This window comes from Salvelinus sp. IW2-2015, linkage group LG6.1, assembly GCF_002910315.2.
Source record: "Salvelinus sp. IW2-2015 linkage group LG6.1, ASM291031v2, whole genome shotgun sequence".
NCBI classification, from domain to species: Eukaryota; Metazoa; Chordata; class Actinopteri; order Salmoniformes; family Salmonidae; genus Salvelinus; species Salvelinus sp. IW2-2015.
Genome location: NC_036845.1, coordinates 30032521 through 30055160, shown reverse-complemented (window position 1 = coordinate 30055160; position 22640 = coordinate 30032521). Strand labels below are relative to the sequence as shown.

General features: G+C 45.5%; 1 protein-coding gene across 1 annotated transcript in view; it reads right to left on the bottom strand.

Annotated features, from left to right (window-relative positions):
• Positions 1–7639: 7639 nt before the first annotated feature.
• Positions 7640–22640, bottom strand: part of LOC111964786 (protein diaphanous homolog 1-like) — a 132973-nt gene continuing 117972 nt past the window's right edge. The window contains 2 exon segments of the mRNA XM_070443844.1: positions 7640–8290; positions 19233–19322. Of these exon segments, the coding sequence (XP_070299945.1) occupies positions 8103–8290; positions 19233–19322 (278 nt within the window). The 3' untranslated portion in view covers positions 7640–8102.

The following is a 22640-nucleotide window of genomic DNA, read 5'->3' as shown; positions in this document are numbered from 1 at the left end:
ACCCTTGTTATAATGAGTGTGTGGGATTTACTGCATTGTGTGTGTATGAGTTACAGCGCTGAATGTGCCTGTTTGACCTTTGGGTCTTATTGCTATTCTAATGGCATCCTTCCTCAGCTCAGCTGTAGAGAAAGAGAGAGATCTTCCCCCTGCTAATAGCAGAAATAAACACTGACATTTGGGAGAGACATCTCTGTGCACAGAACTGATCCTGTGGGATGAGCTGTGGCATTAGGATTAGGATGAATACTCAAATCTAAATGTGTTTCTACATTTGAGAAGTGAAACAGATTTAGTTGGAGGGATGGTGGAGTGGTGAGGTTGGGGTATACCAATCTAAAGCAGCAGAGGAGTCAGGCAAAAGCAGTGGGATGTGGATTTGATTTGATCCTCAAACAAATCTACTCATGAAAATAACTTCCTAGCTTTTAGATTCATGCATTGTCACCCCATATCTTTTTTAATCAATATATATCTATTTTTTCAGATTTTTCAGGGGGTGCTGCAGCAGCCTCAGGACCCCTACTTCCACGGCTATGGATCACATGTTTTATGAAAGCAGGGGTGTAAAGTAATTAAAAGTATTTTCACTTAAGTAGTTGTTTTGGGGTATCTGTACTTTACTTCACTATTTAGATTTTTGACAACTTTTACTTTTTACTCCATACATTTTCCCTGACACCCAAAAGTACATTTTGAATGCTTAGCAGGACAGAAAAATGGTCAAATTCACACACTTATCAAGAGAACATCCCTGGTCATCCTTACTGCCTCTGATCTGACAGGTTCACTAAACACAAATGCTTAATTTGTAAATGTAGTGCTTCTGGCTATCTGTAGATAAAAAAAGAAAAAAGTAGTTTGGTTTGCTTAATATAAGCAATTTGAAATGATTTATACTTTGACTTTTGATACTTATGTATATTTATAACCAAACACTTTTAGACTCAAGTAGTATTTTACAGGATCACTTTCACTTGAGTCATTTTCTATTGAGCTATCTTTTACTCACGTATGACAATTGGGTACTTTTCCCACCACTGTATAAAAGGAAGTCATGCTGGTCTACATTCTACGCCCTCAGATCGAACATACTGCACAAACATTAAAAGTAATTTTCAGAGTGCATGGATGGTATTCGCTGAAATTCAAAGCGAATGTGAATTACGTGAATATGTAGGCCAAGTTGACTTTGTTCCCGCACGCTCCCCGTGGAGAATCACGGGCTGAAAGCACTAGCATATAATTGGGTAGTTTTTCTCCGCAGTGCAGCGCTATCAATCCCCTCGACGCAGCGTCTTTAGAAATGGAACGTCACATCATGTCAATGCATGACGAACATGTCCTCAATATATTGTTCTACCCCAGCTGGCATGAGAGGAATATTGACTTTGTGCTTGATATTTTCGACAACAAGGGTAATATTCGCACATATGAACAATTTATAACATTGAAAGAGTTTCCAATACCTTTCAGAGAGTTTATTTCTGTGATCAAAGCCGTTCCCAGTGGTCTAACTACACTTATGAAAAGTCATTTTAATTTTGGGAATGATCACAAAGTTTATCCAGAACTCAGATTGGAAGGCGTGGGCTTACTTGAGAAATCTTGTTGTAATAAATATATAAGACAAATKCTTCATTCACAAAACCAACTTACACTGAGAGGAAAGTTTTTCTGGAACATGCTTATTCCTGACATTGTCTGGAAAAATGCATGGTTAAGGCCTTACAAATACTGTATACCAAACAAAGTTAAGGAAGTGCACTTCAAAATGTTACATAAGATATATCCATGTAATTCTATGATTTCCAAATTTGTGGCTATTGATATCTGCGTTTTCTGTGAAAAAGGTGAGAATCTGTCTCACTTGTTCTTTGAATGTAAATTTGTGTCAGAATTTTGGGAAAACCTTGCAAAGTACTTATTTAACATTATGAACACTGCCTATAATTTTAACATAAAATATATAATATGTTACTATTGCAATGATAACAAAACCACTGAAATTGTTATTTTTTTTTTTATTCTTGTTGCCAAATACTTTATACACAAAAAAAATTCCAAAATTCTATACCAAAATCACAAATTTTTCTGATTGAATTTAATTATATGATTAAAACACTAACCCTAGTGAATAACAAGAATAACATCTTCATGAATCATTATAATAAGATATTTTCAGAGTGAATATAATTGCACTTAAAATTTTTTTTTTGTATTTTATTTGTATTTATATTTTTTGTATGTTTGAGCATTGTTAATACCTGTGTTTGGTTTGCTAGACATGTTTGATGTAGCAATGTAAGTTGATTTTTGTATTATGAATAAAATAAATGTATTAAAAAATAAATAAAAATGTCCTCAATATATACACAACAACCCGCGGATTCCTTTCTTTGTATTTTTATGACATGAAACATGCTCCACATGTGAGACGAGAGAGAGATTGTAGTTGATCTAGTCTGAGTCACCAACGGCACCCTATTAGTGCAGTACATAGGAAATAAATTGCCATGCAAGCCTACTTTCTTGAATTCTCTGCTGCTTATGTAAGGTGGGATATGAGGAGGCTGCATTGGAGATGTCACTCAGTTTGGTGGTGGCAGAGCGAATCGGTTGACATTTGGTGGCCAGTGCTAATTGTGCATAAATTGTAGGTCTTGTAGAACCTTTTGTACAAGGAGCTGGATAATTTCATCAGAGAATACATGATGCACTGAGGCAGGAAGGGAGAGAGACACAGAACGGGTCTCTGTACACAAACACACACACTTTCGGAACTGCCATCCATTCCAGGCAGGTCAGCCAAGATATTATTTTTCATCAGTCAGCACTACCCCCCTTTGTCTCGCTTTCTCTGGAACGGCATCCTGCTGTAGTGGGTATTTGGAATAAGATAATGCCAAAACATACCCTCTTTCTCCCAGGGAGAGGAAAAAGTACAAACAAGCCATTCTAAACTAACTCAAGCTTTATTATGCTTCTCTCAGAATTTCAGCGAGAGAAAGAGAACTTTTGTGAGTGTAATGTTTACTGTTATTTAATTTATTTCACTTTAGTTTATTATCCATTTCACTTGCTTTGGCTATGCAAACATGTTTCCCATGCCAATAAAGCCCTTGAATTGAGAGAGAGAGTCTGTGAGAGACCATATGAGGGCCAAGGTTGTTCTGAGTGGGACCTCCAAAGGAAAGAGTTATGCTGATTTCAAGCTGAGCCCTGCCTGAAATCTGCTGCTCCTTAGCAGCTAGAGAAAAACAAAGATGGAAGGAGAAAAATATAAAGAAGGGGATAGGTAATAGGGGAAAGGGAATAATGACAGGAAGAGAGGATGGATAGAGGTAACAGGATAAAAATAGAGGTAGAGAGAGGAGGGAGAAAGGTGTGTTTATCCCGTTCTCCTCCTGTAGCGAGATCACATCGCCTCCATCCATTCTCCCTCCTGGGGGTGGATATTCTCCAGTTCGTCCAGTCTGCTACCTGGAGACCGACCGACAGAACCCACAGCCAGCCAATCACCGGCCCTGAGAACCGAGCCTCTGCGTTCTGATTGGTCCTGGGCTCCCTAGGGCTCATTACAGTATCAATGCGGATGGCAATGCGTCGTCTGGCCATGGTGGACCGATCATACGCCCCCCTCCGCTTTGTCCCCAACTACCCTTCTGTTCCTGTGCTGCAATACCCSCCCACCCTCTACACCACACACAAAGAGACACACACACACCCTCCTCAAAACAACATCTTAGTGAGGAAGGGAAGGAGATCTTGTACTAAAGGCCAAGAAAGCCACATAAAGATACTGCAGGAGACTCCTAGCTTCTAGTAACGAGACAGTCTGGAGGAATTGAGTTTATAGCTGAAAGATTGAGATTCAGAACGGCACAGATACAGTTCCATGTGGGATGAGGATGTGGTGTGGAGGTAGGCACCAGGGACAGGAACAATAAGATCCATTTTTAGGAACCAGAACACACAAACTTAAAACCTATAAAAACACGACTTCGTCAATGGCAAACAATGAGAGGCTTCGCTGTCTATTGGTGGTTCTTCTGGGTACAACGTTCAAATACCCATACAGGATTACATTCAAATGGTCATGACGCAACATACAATCACAAAGCCAACAGGAGTTGTTCACCTTTAGACATACTGTATACACACACACACACCCAATAAAAGAACACACATTCAAAGACACTCACACACACACACATTGACACTCTCCATCTCTTTAATCTCTCCTTTGTCAGATGGCTAATCACTTCATCATGGGCAGCTCTCGCTCTTTTTCACTCTCTCTCTCTCTCTTTACCCTCCATCGTCTTCTCTCTGACACACACTCCTCACATTAAACACACACTGATTCATGTCGAGATACTCAGAGAAAACGAAGACCTCAGCAGAAGTGGGAAGATGAGGTGAGTGTGAGAGGGTTGGAGAGAGAGAGGGAGACAGATGGTAAAGGAATGCAGGGGGCTGCTGTATGAGGTCAGAGGTCAAGGTGGGAGCGGAGGGAGGATGGGGTCGGTCTTTGAGGAGGAAGATGGGGGGGGGGTTTACCTCCGCGGTCTATCAGAATAACTACGGCTCCATACAGAGACTGGGACAAGACAGATCTAGATGAAAGGTAATCTAATCTGTAGTCTGGAATCTGGACATTCCCTCCTGACCCACACGCCAATCCCCCAACCTCACAAACACACTGAACAACTAGACTACTCCCAGCGCGTACGCACATTTAGCATCGCCACATTGTCCACGTCATTCCCAGAGCAAAACACACACACAAAAAAACAGGCACACTTAACCAAACGTATAAAGACAGACCAGAGAGACGACAGTTAGACCTCATGTGGGTTGTGTCTGACTCAGATCAGATGCAGAGAGAATAACTGGACTGCTATTTCTGTCTTCAAAAAGGAGAGGGGAAGAATGACATGCCACGGCTGAGTGCAAAGAGATATACAGGAAGCACAAACACACAGAGACTCGTTTACTGTTTGTCCAAAAGCACTAGTCTAGTTTAATATGGCCGGCACATGTCTTTGGTCACAACAGAGCTATAAAGGATGAAAGGGAGAGAGGGAGGTCTTGGTTAAATCAACACCAGTCTTAATGAGGGGAAAGGTGGAGGAGAGAACACTATATTATCTTCCCTGCCTTACTGAAGACAACATGTGTCACAGAGAACATCCTCCCCTACTCGGTCTTCCAAGTATTCTGGGGAATGGGAAATTAGGCTGTCTCATAGTCAGCCACTCATGGAGGACAGTGGAAGTYGAATGAAATAATGTGTTCTCTACTCAACGGCTATTGACCTAAGAGTGGTAGACTATTTCGGTTGTATTAAACCCTCGGAACACAGGCCCCCAAACTCAACCTAGCGGGTTGAGCAAAATTCCGTATGCATGAAGTGTCAGAGTAGGAGAGCTGATCTAGGATCAGGTCCCCCTTCTAATTAATTATTAATAAAGGCAAAACTAGTCCTAGATCAGCACTCCTAAATATGGGCCTAGAGCCATAATGGCGATGGTGCTTGCGGTCATCTTTTGTCAAGAGAAACCATGGCTCTTTTATTTGGTTCCGGGTGGCTGACTGAGGGGGTGAGTAGATTATTGGGAATCATGACTTAACCTGATTTAATAGTCAGACCTCTATACCACCACATGCCTCAACCACTATCTAACCATTCGGGAGAGGAGTATTAAGAAAATAAACAGGCAAATATCTTCCTCGCTCACACACGGTCTGGTGCTCATCCAGGGAGGGTTCATTGGGATCTGTGGAACGTTGGCTGGCAGAAGTCTGTGGAAAACTCACCAGCATACTTCAGGGACCTGGACCCACAGAAGAAACACAGCCACAACAACGGATTTTACCACAGCAGGAAAGAATGTGTATGTTGATACAGCATAGGTCTGTAAAGTCTCGGACTTTGTGTAGCTTCTGTATTAGCTCTTCCAAATGGACTTTTTATGTGTTCTGTGATCTAGTATAGACTAGCATTTCCCTTCCCCCCCCCCCGCTCTCTAAACCCTGGAGTGCAGAGATGTGTACCTCAGATGACATTTCCACTGGCTGAGACCCAGGAACAGAGCTCTGTATTTGACATCACAGTGAACGGGCGCGCGCACACAGGACAGATTCTGTTGTACAAAAGAATCCTCAGACACATTGTTATTGAAGTCATTTTAATGGTAGCGGACAGCACAAACAAATTACATAATTTAATACATATTACCACAGTGATATCTCCGGAAATCAACTTGAACCTCTACTTTTAACATCCATTAAAACAAGAGTAAAAATTCACATAGAAAACAAGCTCTTATAAAATGGGGGAAAAAAAGAATTCTAGAAAATTATAAAATCAGGCCAGAAAATGTGATTATTTTCCAGTGATGTTTTTTCAACCTTTCCTCAACGTCCTTTAAAAGACCACTTAAATAATAGAGACAGGATCACCTGAAATTACTCATCCACACAACGTTGCGGTAACGTTTGTCCTTTTTATACCTTTGAAATATACTGCAGGAAGCAACGATTATTATCATGAAACGATCTGTCAGCTCCTGATAATAACAACATGTTGTGCAGGTAAAAGCCCAACAGCTCGTTGCTTGGCTCTATTCCAGAGACCTGTACAAACCAATCTCTGATCAGCGCTTACGGGAAACCACAGTTATTCAAGCAGATGCTCTAACCGTTTGTGACTGACTTGAGAACAGCAGTAGGGATATGTCGTGTTTGCATAAGGATTGGTATAGCATGGGTCAACTGGCAGAACTGCTTATCATTCTCCTTGGATTACGCAAACGTTGTGGCTACTAAATACAAAACCGGAAAGGCCAGATATTCAGCAACGGATGTTGCAGTCTAAAGGGGCAAGCGCRCACACACACACGCACTCGTGCGGGGACACACACTCGGGGACACACACTCGTCTCAGCATTTTTTTGGGGCAGGTCTCCAGTGTGCTGTAACTTCAGCAGAAAGACCACAGCGCTGTTTAGGAAATATAGCATTTATGATGACGGCAGACAGGCAGGCAGAGGCAGCACCATACAGTAATTACAGACGGCAGAGCATACCCAAGCACAAACTCGCACACGCACGCACCATAAATGCACAAACAACCACTAAACATCCACACACACGTAGCTCTGGACACACACACAATTTCCTGTTTGTGGCGACGTCCTTTGAGAATGGCCAATAGGGCTCTATAGTCTGTTTATCACCGACATAGTGACTCCTCCCTGTGAATCAGAGAGAACATAAAGAGCAAGAACCCGGGGAAATGAGATGAGGACTGTGGAACACGCGCGCGCACACACACACTTTCGGCTTATCCCTTGGTCCACCCTAACCCAACACAAACTCCTATTGGACAACACGAGGGCTGACATGTGCAACTTGAAGTTGTATTGGTTGGCACTTGTTTCTTTTATAAACATACAGCAACACAAACATACAGCATATTTGACAATTACAGAGCAACATTTAAGAGGTTTGAAACCAAACCTGGGAAAAAGCAAAACATGATCTATAAAACATCAGCGCTTCCACATAGGTCGGACAGTCCAACCATCCGGATTGGGAAATCCATCCTAACCCTCTGGGGGAAAAAAATGTAGGATCCCTCCCGATAAAGTGTCTGTGGGATTGTCTCAAGACGTACTTCAGAGAGAGAGGAAAGTAGATGGATAGATAGTGACAGTGTGTGCGAGAGAAATTCATTAAAGAGAGACTGAATGAGCGACAGACAGAGTGCAGTGGATGTGTGCAGATGCCGATGCTTGACCATTGATACTGTACGTTTATACGGCAGAGCAAGAGTCCTCCCTCAGCGTGGAAGCGACTAATAGCAAGCCAGCCTGCGAAACCCTGGGGGTGTGGTTAAGGTGAGAGCCCCGCACTCATCCATTGGCCCCTCCAGACCCAGTCTGTCCAATCCGTGGTCCTATGAAGGAGTAGGAGGAAGTTGCCGCTAGACACTGATCTAAGATCAGTTTCTGTATCCCTGCCCCCATGGTTAAGGTTAGGATATGGTAGGCTGATCCAAGATCTGTGGCTAAGGGGGTAACTTCTACCCGTTTTTAACTGGACCGTGATAGGCTTTCCTCTAAGAGATCATCTAGTGACCCCGCCCCCTCTATGCTAGGCTCCTCCTTCTGTTCTGCCTTGATCTTCTTATTGAGCGGTTTGCTGAAGGAGGGCGGGGTGTCCTCCTTCATCAACTCTTTGGCCAGGATGTTCGTTACTGCATGACCAGCTCTCCGGTTGGCTGATAAGAGAGAGAGAGAGAGAGCGCGAGAGAGATCAGACAAGTCAGGGTTGGTCATCTGGCATTAACAGACATGCGACAGACAGGGATAGTTGAGACGGGTCAGTTCCATTCAGGATGCAGTTCGGTACAGGGTAAAGACAACATGGCCAAACCAAACCTCTCACTGCAAACATCAACCAGGCGACGTCCCAAATGGCACCCGATCCCCTATATAGTGCACTACTTTTGACAAGGGGTCATAGGGATCTAATCAAAAGCAGTGCACTATGTAGGGAATAGGGTGCCACTTGGGATGTAAACGCGGAGAGAGAAGTGACTGACTCACCACAGGCCAGGGCAGGCTGTCTGGAGGTATACCTGCTGTCTGCTGATTGGTCAACAGTACACACACATGCACAAGCATGTATTCTCAATGGTGATCAGGAGAAAGAACAAAATGCACACACACGAGACACATGCACGTATGCATGCACACACAGCAGTGGCGTTAATGTGAGCAAGGATTAGTGGACCAAACTTGTGTGTGTGTGTGTGTACAGAACCCTTCACTACATGTGTCAGATAACTACCACTCCACATGATCTTGCCGCACAGAGAGATGGGAGGAGAGTGGTGGAGGAAGGAACAGAGGAGGATTGTGGCTGTGAGGAGGGGGGGGCAGGAAGGAACAGAGGAGGATTGGTGGCTGTGAGGAGGGGGGGGGCAGGAAGGAACAGAGGAGTATTGGTGGCTGTGAGGAGGGGCAGGAAGGAACAGAGAAGGATTGGAGGCTGTGAGGAGGGAGGGGCAGGAAGGAACAGGAGGATTGGTGGCTGTGAGGAGGGAGGGCAGGAAGGAACAGAGGAGGATTGGAGGCTGTTGAGAAGGGGGGCAGGAAGGAACAGAGAGGATTGGAGGCTGTGAGGAGGGGGGGGCAGGAAGGAACAGAGGAGGATTGGTGGCTGTGAGGAGGGGGAGCAGGAAGGAACAGAGGAGGATTGGAGGCTGTGAGGTGGGAGGGGCAGGAAGAACAGAGGAGGATTGGTGGCTGTGAGGAGGGGGGAGCAGGAAGGAACAGAGGAGGATTGGTGGCTGTGAGGAGGGAGGGCAGGAAGGAACAGAGGAGGATTGGAGGCTGTGAGGAGGGGGGGGCAGGAAGGAACAGAGGAGGATTGGAGGCTGTGAGTGAGGAGGGGGAGCAGGAAGGAACAGAGAGGATTGGAGCTGTGAGGAGGGGGGGGGGGACAGGAAGGAACAGAGGAGGATTGGAGGCTGTGAGGAGGAGGGGCAGGAAGGAACAGAGGAGGATTGGTGGCTGTGAGGAGGGGGGAGCAGGAAGGAACAGAGGAGGATTGGTGGCTGTGAGGGGGGGCAGGAGAACAGAGGAGGATTGGAGGCTGTGAGGAGGGGGGCAGGAAGGAAACAGAGAGGAATTGGAGGCTGTGAGGAGGGGGGGGCAGGAAGGAACAGAGGAGGATTGGAGGCTGTGAGGAGGGGAGGCAGGAAGGAACAGAGGAGGATTGGAGGCTGTGAGGAGGGGGGGCAGGAAGGAACAGAGGAGGATTGGAGGCTGTGAGGAGGGGGAGCAGGACGGAACAGAGGAGGATTGGTGGCTGTGAGGAGGGAGGGGCAGGAAGAACAGAGGAGGATTGGTGGCTGTGAGGAGGGAGGGGCAGAAGGAACAGAGGAGGATTGGTGGCTGTGAGGAGGGAGGGGCAGGAAGGAACAGAGGAGGATTGGTGGCTGTGAGGAGGGAGGGGCAGGAAGGGAACAGAGGAGGATTGGAGGCTGGGAGGAGGGGGGGGGGGGCAGGAAGGAAAGAGGAGATTGGAGGCTGTGAGGGAGGAGGGGGGGGGCAGGAAGGAACAGAGGAGGATTGGAGGCTGTGAGGAGGGGGGGCAGGAAGGAACAGAGGAGCATTTGGAGGCTGTGAGGAGGGGAAGCAGGACGGAACAGAGGAGGATTGGGTGGCTGTGAGGAGGGAGGGGCAGGAAGGAACAGAGGAGGGGGGTGGGAGGGAGAAGCAGGAAGAACAGAGATTGATTGGAGGCCTTGAGGAGGGGGGAGGGAGGAGAAGGAAGGAAACATGTAGAGGAGGGGGGTGGAAGGAAGCAGAGAAGATTCATTGTACTAGGAATATGAGAGAGACCTAAAGGAGGGAGGGGTATAAAGAGAGACAGGAGAGGGTATAAAGAGAGCACAGGAGAGGTAGAAAGAGAGACAGGAGGGGATAAGAGAGACAGAGGGCGGTATAAGAGAAGACAGGAGAGGGGTATAAAGAGAGGACAGGAGCAGGGCGTATAAAGAGAGACAGGAGAGGGGTATAAAGAGAGACCAGGAGAGGGTATAAGACGAGACAGGAGGAGGGGTATAAAGAGAGACAGGAGAGGGTATAAAGAGAGACAGAGAGCGGGTATAAAGAGAGACAGCGGAGAGGGGTATAAAAGAGAGACAGGAGAGGGTTAAAGAGAGACAGGAGAGGGGTATTAAGAGAGCAGGAGAGGGTATAAGAGAGACAGGAGAGGCGGTATAAAGAGAGACAGGAGAGGGGTATAAAGAGAGACAGAGAAGGGTAAAAGAGAGACAGGAGGGTATAAAGAGAGACAGGAGAGGGATATAAAGAGAGGACAGCGAAGGAGAGGGGTATAAAGAGAGACAGGAGAGGGGTATTAAAGAGAGACAGGAGGAGGATAAAGAGAGACAGAGAGGGGTATAAAGAGAGCAGAGAGGGCGTAAAAAGAGACAGGAGGAGGGTATAAAGAGGACAGGAGAGGGGTATAAAGAGAAACAGGCGAGGGTGTAAGAAGAGACAGGAGAGGGTATAAAGGAAGAGCAAAAGGAGAGCGGGTATAAAGAAAGACAGGAGAGGTGTAAAGGAGACAGGAGAGGGTATAAAGAGAGACAGGAAGAGGGTATAAAGAAAGACAGCGAGAGGGGTATAAAGAGAGAACAGGAGAGGGTTAAAGAGGACAGGAGAGGGGTATAAAGAAAGAACAGGAGAGGGGTTAAAAGAGAGACAGGAGAGGCGTATAAAAGAGAGACAGAGATGCGCGTATAATGAGAGACAGGAGAGCGCGTAATAGAACAAAAGAGAGGATGTGCACATAGAGAGACAGGAACACACGGAAGAGTGAGAGCAGTGAAACCACTATATAAGAGAGAGACAGAGAGGAGAGAGAGAACGAGAGAGAGAGATGGAGTGTGACAGATTGTTCCCTGTGGACAATGTGACACGTTTATCATTCTAGCCTTTTCTCCCTCCTCCTCTCCCCTTTATTCTCCTGCGTTTGGCGGACAGCTGTGCTAAAGCGGCCAGAATGATATAGATCAGTGGGGGATTGTGGTTGTGTGTACGCAAATGTATCAGAAGTAAGAGCCATTAATCCTCAAGCAACACCTGAGGCAAAATAACTTTGTTAACAGCAGTACATGTTGTACACTGTACGTATGTGTGACATGAGGACCGAGCAGTGAGATGTAGTAGTGGGTTCTGGAGTTGACCTAGAATGAAGGTGGTAGTTAGTTCGACTCTGGTCACAGATGCAAACAGGCACACACACGCACGCAAATGCAAATTAATGAACCATGGCTGTAAACCATATTACAACACAGTCACATGGTTCTGTTGACACACACACACACACAGGTTACCGAGCAGGTCTCCAGCACTAGCTGTGACAGGGACAGCACTGAGTCTGGGGAGGAAGAGGAGGAGGAGAGAGCGAGAGGAGGAGAAAGAGTGAGGAGAGAGAGAGAGATGAATATGGAGAGATACATTAGAGGTTACGCAACACTGTTCCTTTCACTTGTTCAGTGCTGGGGTTTACAGAGCTTCATCCCTGCTGACGAACGCAGGCAGCTGTGGCTTTAAATTAGCACCTCGCTCTCATCTACCCCAGGGTGTTCAGAACAGAGATCTAACACACTAATTAGACATCATGCAAATTACCCGATAGTGTGCGCGAGCACGGTGCAGAGCCCGTCCCAAAAACCCAACACAAGAATAACTTAAAAGGCTGTCAAACTCTCCTCTTCTCACACTCGAGTTGAAGAACAAAAAGAAAAAAGAAAGTTGGGCTGAAGTGCCACTGATGTTCAGAACAACAGCGAGCGAGAGAGGTCTCAAACTTTAAATAATAGAGGATTCCGAAAAAAGACTAAACCAGTAATGCTGACACTAATCAGAGAATCAGGGCGAGGACACTGGTTTGGGGGTCGGAGAACCAGGGCGAGGACACTGGTTTGGGGGTCGGAGAACCAGGGCGAGGACACTGGTTTGGAGGTCGGAGAATCAGGGCGAGGACACTGGTTTGGAGGTCGGAGGATCAGGGCGAGGACACTGGTTTGGAGGTCGGAGAATCAGGGCGGTGGAGGTCGGAGGATCGGCGGAGGAACTGGTTGTTTGGAGGTTCGGAGGTCAAGGGCCAGGAAACTGGTTTGGGGTCGGAAGAAGGCGCAGGGGCGAGGACACTTGGTTTGGGGGTCGGAGAACCAGGGCGAGGACACTGGTTTGGGGGTCGGAGAACCAGGGCGAGGACACTGGTTTTGGGGGTCGGAGAAACAGGGCGAGGAACACTGGTTTTGGGGGTCGAGAGATCAGGGCGAGGTCACTGGTTTGGGGGTCGGAGATCAGGGCGAGGAACTAGTTTGGAGGTCGGAGAATCAGGCGAGGACACTGGTTTGGGGGTCGGAGAATCAGGGCGAGGACACTGGTTTGGGGGTCGGAGAATCAGGGCGAGGACACTAGTTTGGAGGTCGGAGAATCAGGGCGAGGAACTGGTTTGGGGGTCGGAGAATCAGGGCGAGGACACTAGTTTGGAGGTCGGAGAATCAGGCGGCGAGGACACTGGTTTGGGGGTCGGAGAATCAGGGCGAGGACACTGGTTTGGAGGTCGGAGATCAGGGCGAGGACACTGGTTTGGGGGTCGGAGAATCAGGATGAGGACACTGGTTTGGGGGTCGGAGAATCAGGATGAGGACACTGGTTTGGAGGTCGGAGAATCAGGGCGAGGACACTGGTTTTGGGGGTTGGAGAATCAGGGCGAGGACACTGGGGGGGGGGGGGGGGTCGGAATCATATTTGAGTTATGTTAGTAACAGAGCATGCTGTCAGAACAGCAGATACAATTCTAATTGATCAAGAACATGGAAGATGTTCATTTTGTGCCGATATTGACCGAAACATTTAACCCTTATTTCTGAATGAATGATTGATGAATATATGGCTTGTGTTTTTTTCCCAGTGTGTGTAACTGGTTCTTCAGTCAGAGTTGAGAGGCGAATTTGGCTCTGTAGTTCCCTTCCCACCAGGAAATGAGATGTCTAGACCAGAACCCAGCACAATGCCTCACAACATGCGGCCTGTGATTACCTTTGTTTAGAACTGTGTGTATGTGTGGGACAGGGGAAATGGGGACACAGACAGGGTGGTGAAAAGATCATCTGTTACACATTACACAGGAGACTTCATAATTACTGCCCGATGAGGAAATAAACCATATAAACAGTGCCGGTAAGTGTGTTTTTCATTGTTTGTGTCTGCAGATGTGCTGGAGAGTGTGATTATGTGAGCGAGTGTGTAAAGGAGTGACAGAGAGTAAGTGAGAAAGGCAAAGCAACGTGTGTTTAGATGGAACCGTTTGATTGTTAGATAGCCATGGTCTCTCAATATTCACAGATGCTCACAGCTGCATGTGTGTGTGTGTGTGTGAGAGAGTTAGATCAGTGTGTAGAGCGTGAGAGGACTATGATCATGTAGTTTTGACATGATAGTCATGAGGCCAGTATGTATGGATGTTCCCAGCTGGAGCAGCAGCCAGCGGATCGGGTTCTAGAAGCTCACGTCGCCCTCCTCAGGCTAGACAGGGTAACACACAGCGTTCCCAAAACCAGTCCTCAGTGGCAGTGTGAGTCAGTCACCTGGGACTAGTGCTCTGAAAGTAGACAGGGAGCCCCACAGTCCTTTATTAGGGTCGTCTCTGTTAAAAGGGCTGGCCTGCTGCGGAGCGAGCGTGACTCTCTATTGTGACTGGCCCTTTTATGTGTATCGCTTCATTGTGATTGGTGCTTTGCCATTCATTCTCTATTGTGATTGGTGGTTTAGGGTGGGGTTATGACCTAGCAGATGGGCCTATAGTGATATCAGGGATGCCTCATTGTGGTGCCATCATTCCATTAAATGAAAGAGGGAAAAGCCAGTAGCTCGTAATTTCCTTAGAATGGCTGTGTGAGAGTCTATTTGGATAAAGTCTGTTACTCTGTGTCTAAGTGTGGGAGTATGTGAGTGTGTATATGTGTATATGTTAGTATCAGTATCAGTATGCAAGCATATGTGTGTTGGTATGCAATGTGTGAGGGCCTGGTTTAAAAAGAGCAGTGCAGACAGAGGGAGGACAGCTGTAGCACCTCTCCCCCAGTGACAGCCAGAGAGAGAGCAGAGTCCCAGGTCAGGGGTTAAAGGCCCTCCCCCCTCTCTGCCACTTCGATCAGCATCACGGCTCTCTATCGAAACAGATAGCCATGACACAATGACCATAGCTGTGCTCGAATACCCATACTAACATACTGTATACTACATTCTTAACTTCTTATGGCTGCAGGGGCAGTATTGAGTAGCTTGGATGAAAAGGTGCCCAGAGTAAACTGCCTGCTCCTCAGTCCCAGTTGCTAATATATGCATATTATTATTAGTATTGGATAGAAAACACTCTGAAGTTTCAAAAACTGTTTGAATGATGTCTGAGTATAACAGAACTCATATGTGTGTGTGAAAAATCCAACCAAGAAGTAGGAAATCTGAGGTTTGCAACTCATCGCCTATCGAATACACAGTGGGATATGGGTCATTTTGCACTTCCTAAGGCTTTCACTAGATGTCAACAGTCTTTAGAACCTTGTCTGATGCTTCTACTGTTGAGGGGGGGGGGGGGGGGGGGGCGAATGAGAGGGGATTGAGTAAGGTCTACCATGACCTGAACATGCGCGTTCATGTGAGAGCGAGCTCTGTTCCATCGCACTTCTGAAGACAAAGGAATTCTCCGGTTGGAACATTATTGAAGATTTATGTTAAAAACATCCTAAAGATTGATTGAAAACATTGTTTAACATGTTTCTACTGACTGTTACGGAACTTTTTGACATTGTCTGCTTTTAGTGAACGCGCTTCGTGACTTTGGATTTGTTTACCAAACGCGCTAACAAAAGTAGCTATTTGGACATAAATGATGGCCATTACGAACAAATCAAACATTTATTGTGGAACTGGGATTCCTGGGAGTGCATTCTGATGAAGATCATCAAAGGTAAGTGATGAATTTTATCTCCATTTCTGCTTTTTGTGACTCCTGTCTTTGGCTGGAAAAATGGCTGTGTTTTTCTGTGATTTGGCGGTGACCTAACAATCGTTTGTGGTGCTTTCGCTGTAAAGCCTTTCTGAAATGGGACACTGGTGGGATTAACAACAAGATTACCTTTAAAATGGTATAAGATAGTTGTATGTTTGAGGAATTTTAATTATGAGATTTCTGTTGTTTGAATTTGGCACCCTGCACTTTCACTGGCTGTTGTCATATCGATCGTGTTAACGGGATTGCAGCCCTAAAAAGTGAATGAGTATATACTACATACTATTACTTCATTTTAGTATACTGTAAATGAACAGTATGCTTTCAGATGAGCAAACTAGCTCTTAGCATGTCTACCGGAAGTTGATGCCGTTGCTATGCAACCTCTTGCTAGCTAGTTAGCATAACAAACTACTAGGTAGAATTACCAGTTAGACATCTGGAGTGCCAGAGTGCGCTTGTAAATTCAGAGCGTTGTCAGATTGTCCGTTTATAAATTCAGAGYGTTTGGCTCTCGGAGCGCGCACTGGACACTCGGGCCGAGGAGTAGGGTTGATTTGAGCGTTCTGACCTTACAACGGTAGTCAAGCACCCATGCTAACGTTGGCTAGTTTGCTAGCTAGCTTCTTCCAGAAACAACAAATGAGACCACTCTGGCCATTTTACTCGCCCTACCCGAGCTGGTTAGGCAGTTTTCATGTTATCCAGMGCGTTGGTGACAACATTTTAATTACGCCTTTTTAGCTGACGTTTACTGACCCCGGCCATATTCAACGAGTGTTGAGCGCTCGTAAATTCATTATTCTGCGCTCTGAAATCGGGATAGTAAGAGCGAATTTACGAAAGCACCCGAATGTCCATTGAGAAGGCACAGCGACTATACCATTTAGCTAAGAATGACGGGAATAATCAAGTCCATAAACGTTGGGTAACGTTAGTTAGATAGCCTATAGTTAATATACTGGCAAGTTTGATGTATAAGTAGCCAACTAACGTTAGGTAGCTAGCTAACAACATACCGGTACATACTGCTATATTGATACGCTATGGGGTTCGTAAGGACAGCGTAGCCAATATAACGTGTAAGGTTACTTRTTTGAAAAGTCATTACTTTATTACATTGCTCAACATTTCCTTAACATTCGTCATAATTAGTTAAAGCAATGAATTTGTATCCGCTCTCGTACTTCGACTGCATATTTTCCGCCATTTTCTTCAAATCTCGAAACGATGTGAAGCCATGCCCATTTCCTGAAGAATTGCATTATGGGCCCTAAAGTACAGAAATAATGTCCTCTGCGTGTATACTTCAGATTTTGGCGAATTTAATACGACAACCGGAAACTTCTGGTATACTAACTATATCCATACCATGACCAATAAGCATAGTATATACTCAATTCACGTCACAAATAGTACGGTTAGTATGARTATTCGAACACAGCTCATGACAACACCCAGCATGAGGCTTTAACTGTGTGTGTGGGTGCTCTATCATGAGGAAGAACAGGGGGATGTGCGTGAGAGTAATAGTGATGGCCGTACTAATGAAGTAACAAGTAGGTCTTAGAGGGTTTTCTATGTAGTGCATGCGGGTGTAGGTCCGAGTGCGTGAGAGTCAGAATGTCAGCCATCTTAACTGAAACCAGCCCAGAGTACCAGGACGTACCTCCTCCTCTTGCCCGCTAAAATAAGACCTCGGAGTCATCTAACGCTATTGTGTGGGTTAGATACTGAGAGGCCAGCCTAGCTGGGGAGAACCACGTAGCAGACTGATTTTCAAAGCCACCTTTCCCAATGTGGAAAAATTTGACATTAACAAAGCTCTGATTGGCCTGAAAAAAAAAAAAAAACACAGCTAGCCAACATAGACATAGAAAACAAGAATTAGGGAAGAGAGAGCACATGTTTCCTGTTTGGAGTGTGAAAACGAATAGCGGTGTCCGAGGCCCTAGTGGGCACTTTTCTCCCCTTCTCTCTTCTCACCTTTCCCTCTACCTCTTTCCTTCCTTTGGTTGCGTCTCAATCTGTTTAGCAGTGATTAGGTTGACTGGGCCTCACCTCCCTGTGATGAAGAGTTTTATCTGTCCCAAACTTTACAATCTCCACACTCATAACACCGAAACGTCAAACACAGCCGCCCGAAAGAGACGGTGAGTAGGAGAGAGGAAAGAGGAGAGAGGCAAAGGGAGGAAGGGAAGGAGAGAGAGGGTGGGAGAGAAAAAAAGAGGGGGGGGAAGAATGTCTGGGCTCTAAGTAGCCTATACTCTGGTGCTGTAACTTTGTGTATGTGTGTTTCTGTGACAGTGAGCTTTCTTAAGTGTGTGTGTGTACACGTGAGTGTGTGTGTGTGCAGCAACTGAAGTGAGTAACTCAATAGGCCAGTGAAGCAGGAGAGAGTATTTAACCAGATTATGCGGGTGGCGCTCCTCTATCCTGAGAGCGAGGCTGGAGAACTGTAGAGTAGAACAGGTCTGAGTGGAAGTCCGCACAGATCACTTAGAGACAGACTGACTGAAGCATGTGTTCACACAATGAACCCAGTCTAGACAGCTAGTGCTAGCCTCAGGCTAGCGGTTGTCAACAGAACAGGGGTTTACCTGTTTTAAAAGGTTATTGTGAAGCCACATTTTTATAGWGTATTTCTATTATTTTGTTGGCACTCCAATATGTCCCATAAACATCACAAATGGTCYTTTTGTTCGATTAATTCCGTCGATATATATCCAAAATGTCAATTTATTTGGCACGTTTCATCCAGAAAAATACAGCTTCCAAATTGCGCAACGTAACTACAAAATATCTCAAAAGTTACATGTAAACTTTACCAAAACATTTCAAACTACTTTTTTAATACAACGTTAGGTATTTTTAAACGTTAATAAATCGATCAAATTGAAGACGGGATGATCTGTGTTCAATTCAAAAACAAAACAAACTGACGCAACTTTTCTGGTAATGTGCCTCTCTCAAACAATTTACTTCAAGTGACTCTCATTTAAGATGGCCGTACTTCTTCATTACACAAAGGAAAAACCTCAACCAATTTCCAAAGACTGGTGACATCCAGTGGAAGCGGTAGGAACTGCAAACAAGTCCCTTAGAAATCTGGTGTCCCAATGAAAYCTCATTGAAAAGACAGTGACCTCAAMAAAAAWAAAATCTGAWTGGTTTGTCCTCGGGGTTTTGCCTGCTACATAAMTTCTGTTATACTCACAGACATGATTCAAACAGTTTTAGAAACTTCAGAGTGTTTTCTATCCAAATCTACTAATAAATATGCATATCTTATATTCTGGGGATGAGTAGCAGGCAGTTGAATTTGGGCATGCTATTTATCCAAAAGTGAAAATGCTGCCCCCTACCCCGAAGAAGTTAACATACTTTTCCAACCTACACTGGGAAAGTTTAAATTATGTATTCAATATAGACAAGAAAAATACAATAATTTGTGTGTTATTAGTTTAAGCACACTGCGTTTGTCTATTGTTGTGACTTAAATGAAGATCAGATCAAATTTGATGACCAATTTATGCAGAAATCCAGGCAATTCCAAAGGGTTCATATACCTTTTCTTGCCACTGTATGTATGTGAGAGTGAGTGAGTGTGTTCTTACCAGCTTGTCGTGGGCCTCTCTTCCTCTTGAAGGCAGCACCAGACTGCAGCGCCTCCAACAGGCCGTCCATGATACCAGTCTCATCACCCTCTGTATACACACACACACACACACACAATCAATATCACATACACAACTTTATAACATATGTAATCAATACAAAACACAAACATCCATATTTACCATAAAACACACACCATTTTCATCATCGTCCATACAAACATACGACAGAGGAGAGTTCAGTAGACAAAGCATGCCCCCTACCCTCACAAACACACAGAACTCTCTCTCAGGGGGGTCACATGGACATGGTGGCCCATTAGATACAGTAACCTAGTTGGGCACTGACCCAGTTCAGATCCTGTAGAGGCTGCAGGAGTACACACACACAATCTACAGGTCTAGTAAACTATGGCTCAATAAGCTTCAATGTCGACCAGGCATGTCTCCAATGTGTGTGAGTATACTGTGTGTTTGTTTAGGTCTTTGTACCCCTGCGCAGACACAGAGTCTGGCTGTCTAACGGGGGCAGGGGAGAGGGGACTCACTGGCATATGGTTTAAATTATTTCCACTTTGAACTAAAATAAGGGATGTTGACAGGGGGTGGGGGTGCTGCATGGGGTTAAAGGTTGTTGTCTTCAACCCCCCCATTAGCTTAATCCCACTGTAAGCCTAGCGGCAGATGGCTCCTAGACTTGTCTGTCACGTCAGAGAAAGTCACACACACACACACACACACACACACACACACACAGAGTGCAGGCCCACAACACAGCTCGCATACCCACCCAAGTGGCCGCGGCACACAACTGCACAGGCAGAAAAGATGCAGTCGTGTTTTTATTTTTAACCAAAAGGAGAATACATCTGGCACAAAGCCACTCCCCCACTTCCATAAATCACTAGCTTGTGTTAAACCCAAAGCCATCCAGTGAAAACACATCTTCGAGGAAACTGCTTTTGGGTGGGTGTTAACGGCAGCAATAAAAGGGACAAACTGGGACCGGTTTTAAAAAGTATGCTTCATAGGTTAAGGCCCTCTCACTGCACAGCATGTATGCATTATTGTATGAAGCTACATTGGCTATAGGAAAGACCGTCTAACGATTTAATAGGGCAAATTACACTATCGACTGCCCTATCATTTCTGTAAGTAAAAAAAAAAAAWWKTTTATTTTATTTGCATTAATCAATTTGAAACACTTGTTGATAGCTAATTAACTCACATATGATCCCTAAAAACTGTTGCGCAATACTGATTTAATTAACACAGCCATTGATAATCTATGGTTGGAAATCAATAGGAGAGTGAGTGGTGGTCAAGGTCTTTATCAAACGCTCTCTGACCAGTGTGTAACGATATAGCAAGGCAGTGCGTTAAAACGGCATAAACTCTGCTAATCCGGTAATAGCATTAGAGAATCGGCATTAGAGATAAAGCTGGAGAAAATAATTACCAGCTTTTCTCTAAAGATGTCCCATAGACACCCCCCCCCCACACACAGCCTGGTGTCGTCATGTGCAGAACAAGAGCACCCCTAATGGTATGACTTGACAAATACACACACAAACAAAGACAGACAACAGCCCCCCCTTTGGCCACGAGAGATGGTTTACCCAGCATGACTACCACTCTTGCAGGTCTTGTCCATCCCCACCCCCTTCCTGTCATCCCATCTATCCCTTTCTCCTCTCCGTGTCCCTCCCTCTGTTCGGAGAGGACCAACGCYGTCTAATCCCCCTGAGACATCTGTTGCTCTACAACCCCCCCCCCTCACACGGGCTCTAAGGTAGAGCCACAGCATTCCCAGTGGCTACACGCCACACACACCCACGTGTCTTCGCTCTCTCACACACACCACAAACACACCCTCTTTCATGCAGCACTGACACCTATCTGCAGACCTGGGGAACTATGCAGGACGGTTGCTACTGAGGAATATGAACAGGTCCCAGGTCAGCTTACACTACGGCTGCTGTCCCTAATACAACAGGCTTTTGCCATTGGCACTAAACCCTAGAATACATACAGTGAAGACTAAGCATAAATAAACTAGGCCTAAATCCTGATTATAAATGAGCAGTAGTACAGCCTGGCAGTATAAGTAATATCGCTGTATTTGAATCTTAATTTATATGCTGGTATTATAATGTAATATAACCTAATCTAATGACCTTACCGACGCGAGTGTCTGTGTGAGAGAAACTGAGGACACAGTCTCTCTGTGTTTACTTCACATGGGAATGTTAAGGCCATATACTCCAAACACACACTGAACTCACAGAGTTCAACCAACTAGTGTGTGTGTGGGAGAGAGGGAGGGTGTGAGAAGCAGGAAGTAAACGTGAGGCAAAGTAATTAGGAAGAGAGACCTTGAACACAGGTCAACACGCACAACAAAGACTAGGTGAGTGTGTATACTGTGTGTGTGTGTGTGTGTGTTTAACTAGGTTGTGAAGAATACCACGGAGCTTTGGCAGTCCTATCACCTGTATGTAAATGGCCTCTCCCCTCCCAGTCACACACAAATGTACTGTCGACATGAAAATCAATAGGCACTCAAAGCTCTATGAATGAATGGATGGTGTGTGTGTGTGTGTGTGTGTGTGTTTTGAATGTCTGTAGTGGTTGACCATGAAAACGGACTCCTTCACGTTCGACACACTGCATGGAAAATTGGTTAAGATGGCAGGTAGATCACTTGGTGTCCCTTTAAAAAGAAAGGGGAGAAATGATGGAAAGAATTAGGGAGAGATGGAAGAAAAAGAGGGAGAAGAGCCAGCTGGAACACATCATCAGGAGAGAGGGAATAATAATTGGGTGAAAGAGCGCTGCACCACACACACACACACACACACACCACACACACACACACACACAACACACACACACACCACCACACAGCCACCACACACCACACACACACACACACACACACACACACACACAACACACACACACACACACACACACACACACACAACACACACACATCACACACACACACAGCGCTGTAGCCAGAGAGGAATTCCGTTGACTTGGAAGTCCCAAGGGAGACCAACTGGAGCCAAGAGGAGGAATGTTCCAAAAGTAGGTCAGAGAAAGAAAAGTGGGGGAGGGACAGCGTGTGTGAGGGTGTAGAAGGCAAAAGTTACTTATTTGAGGTCCGTTTGTATGGGTTTCAGCGCAATGCCCTGTGTGTGTGTGTGTGTCTCAGGATAAGACGGCCGCTATCCCAGCCTGTTTGAATCTCACAGAAAGGAACGTATTTGTGGAGCTAGAGTTCCTCCATCTTCTTACTCTTTTCTGAGACAAAACTCCCTCGTTCCAAAAACAACGGTACGAGGGGATAAGACAGAGACTATAGTCTCCTCTACATTTCTATCCTCTGTCTCTCGTTCACGC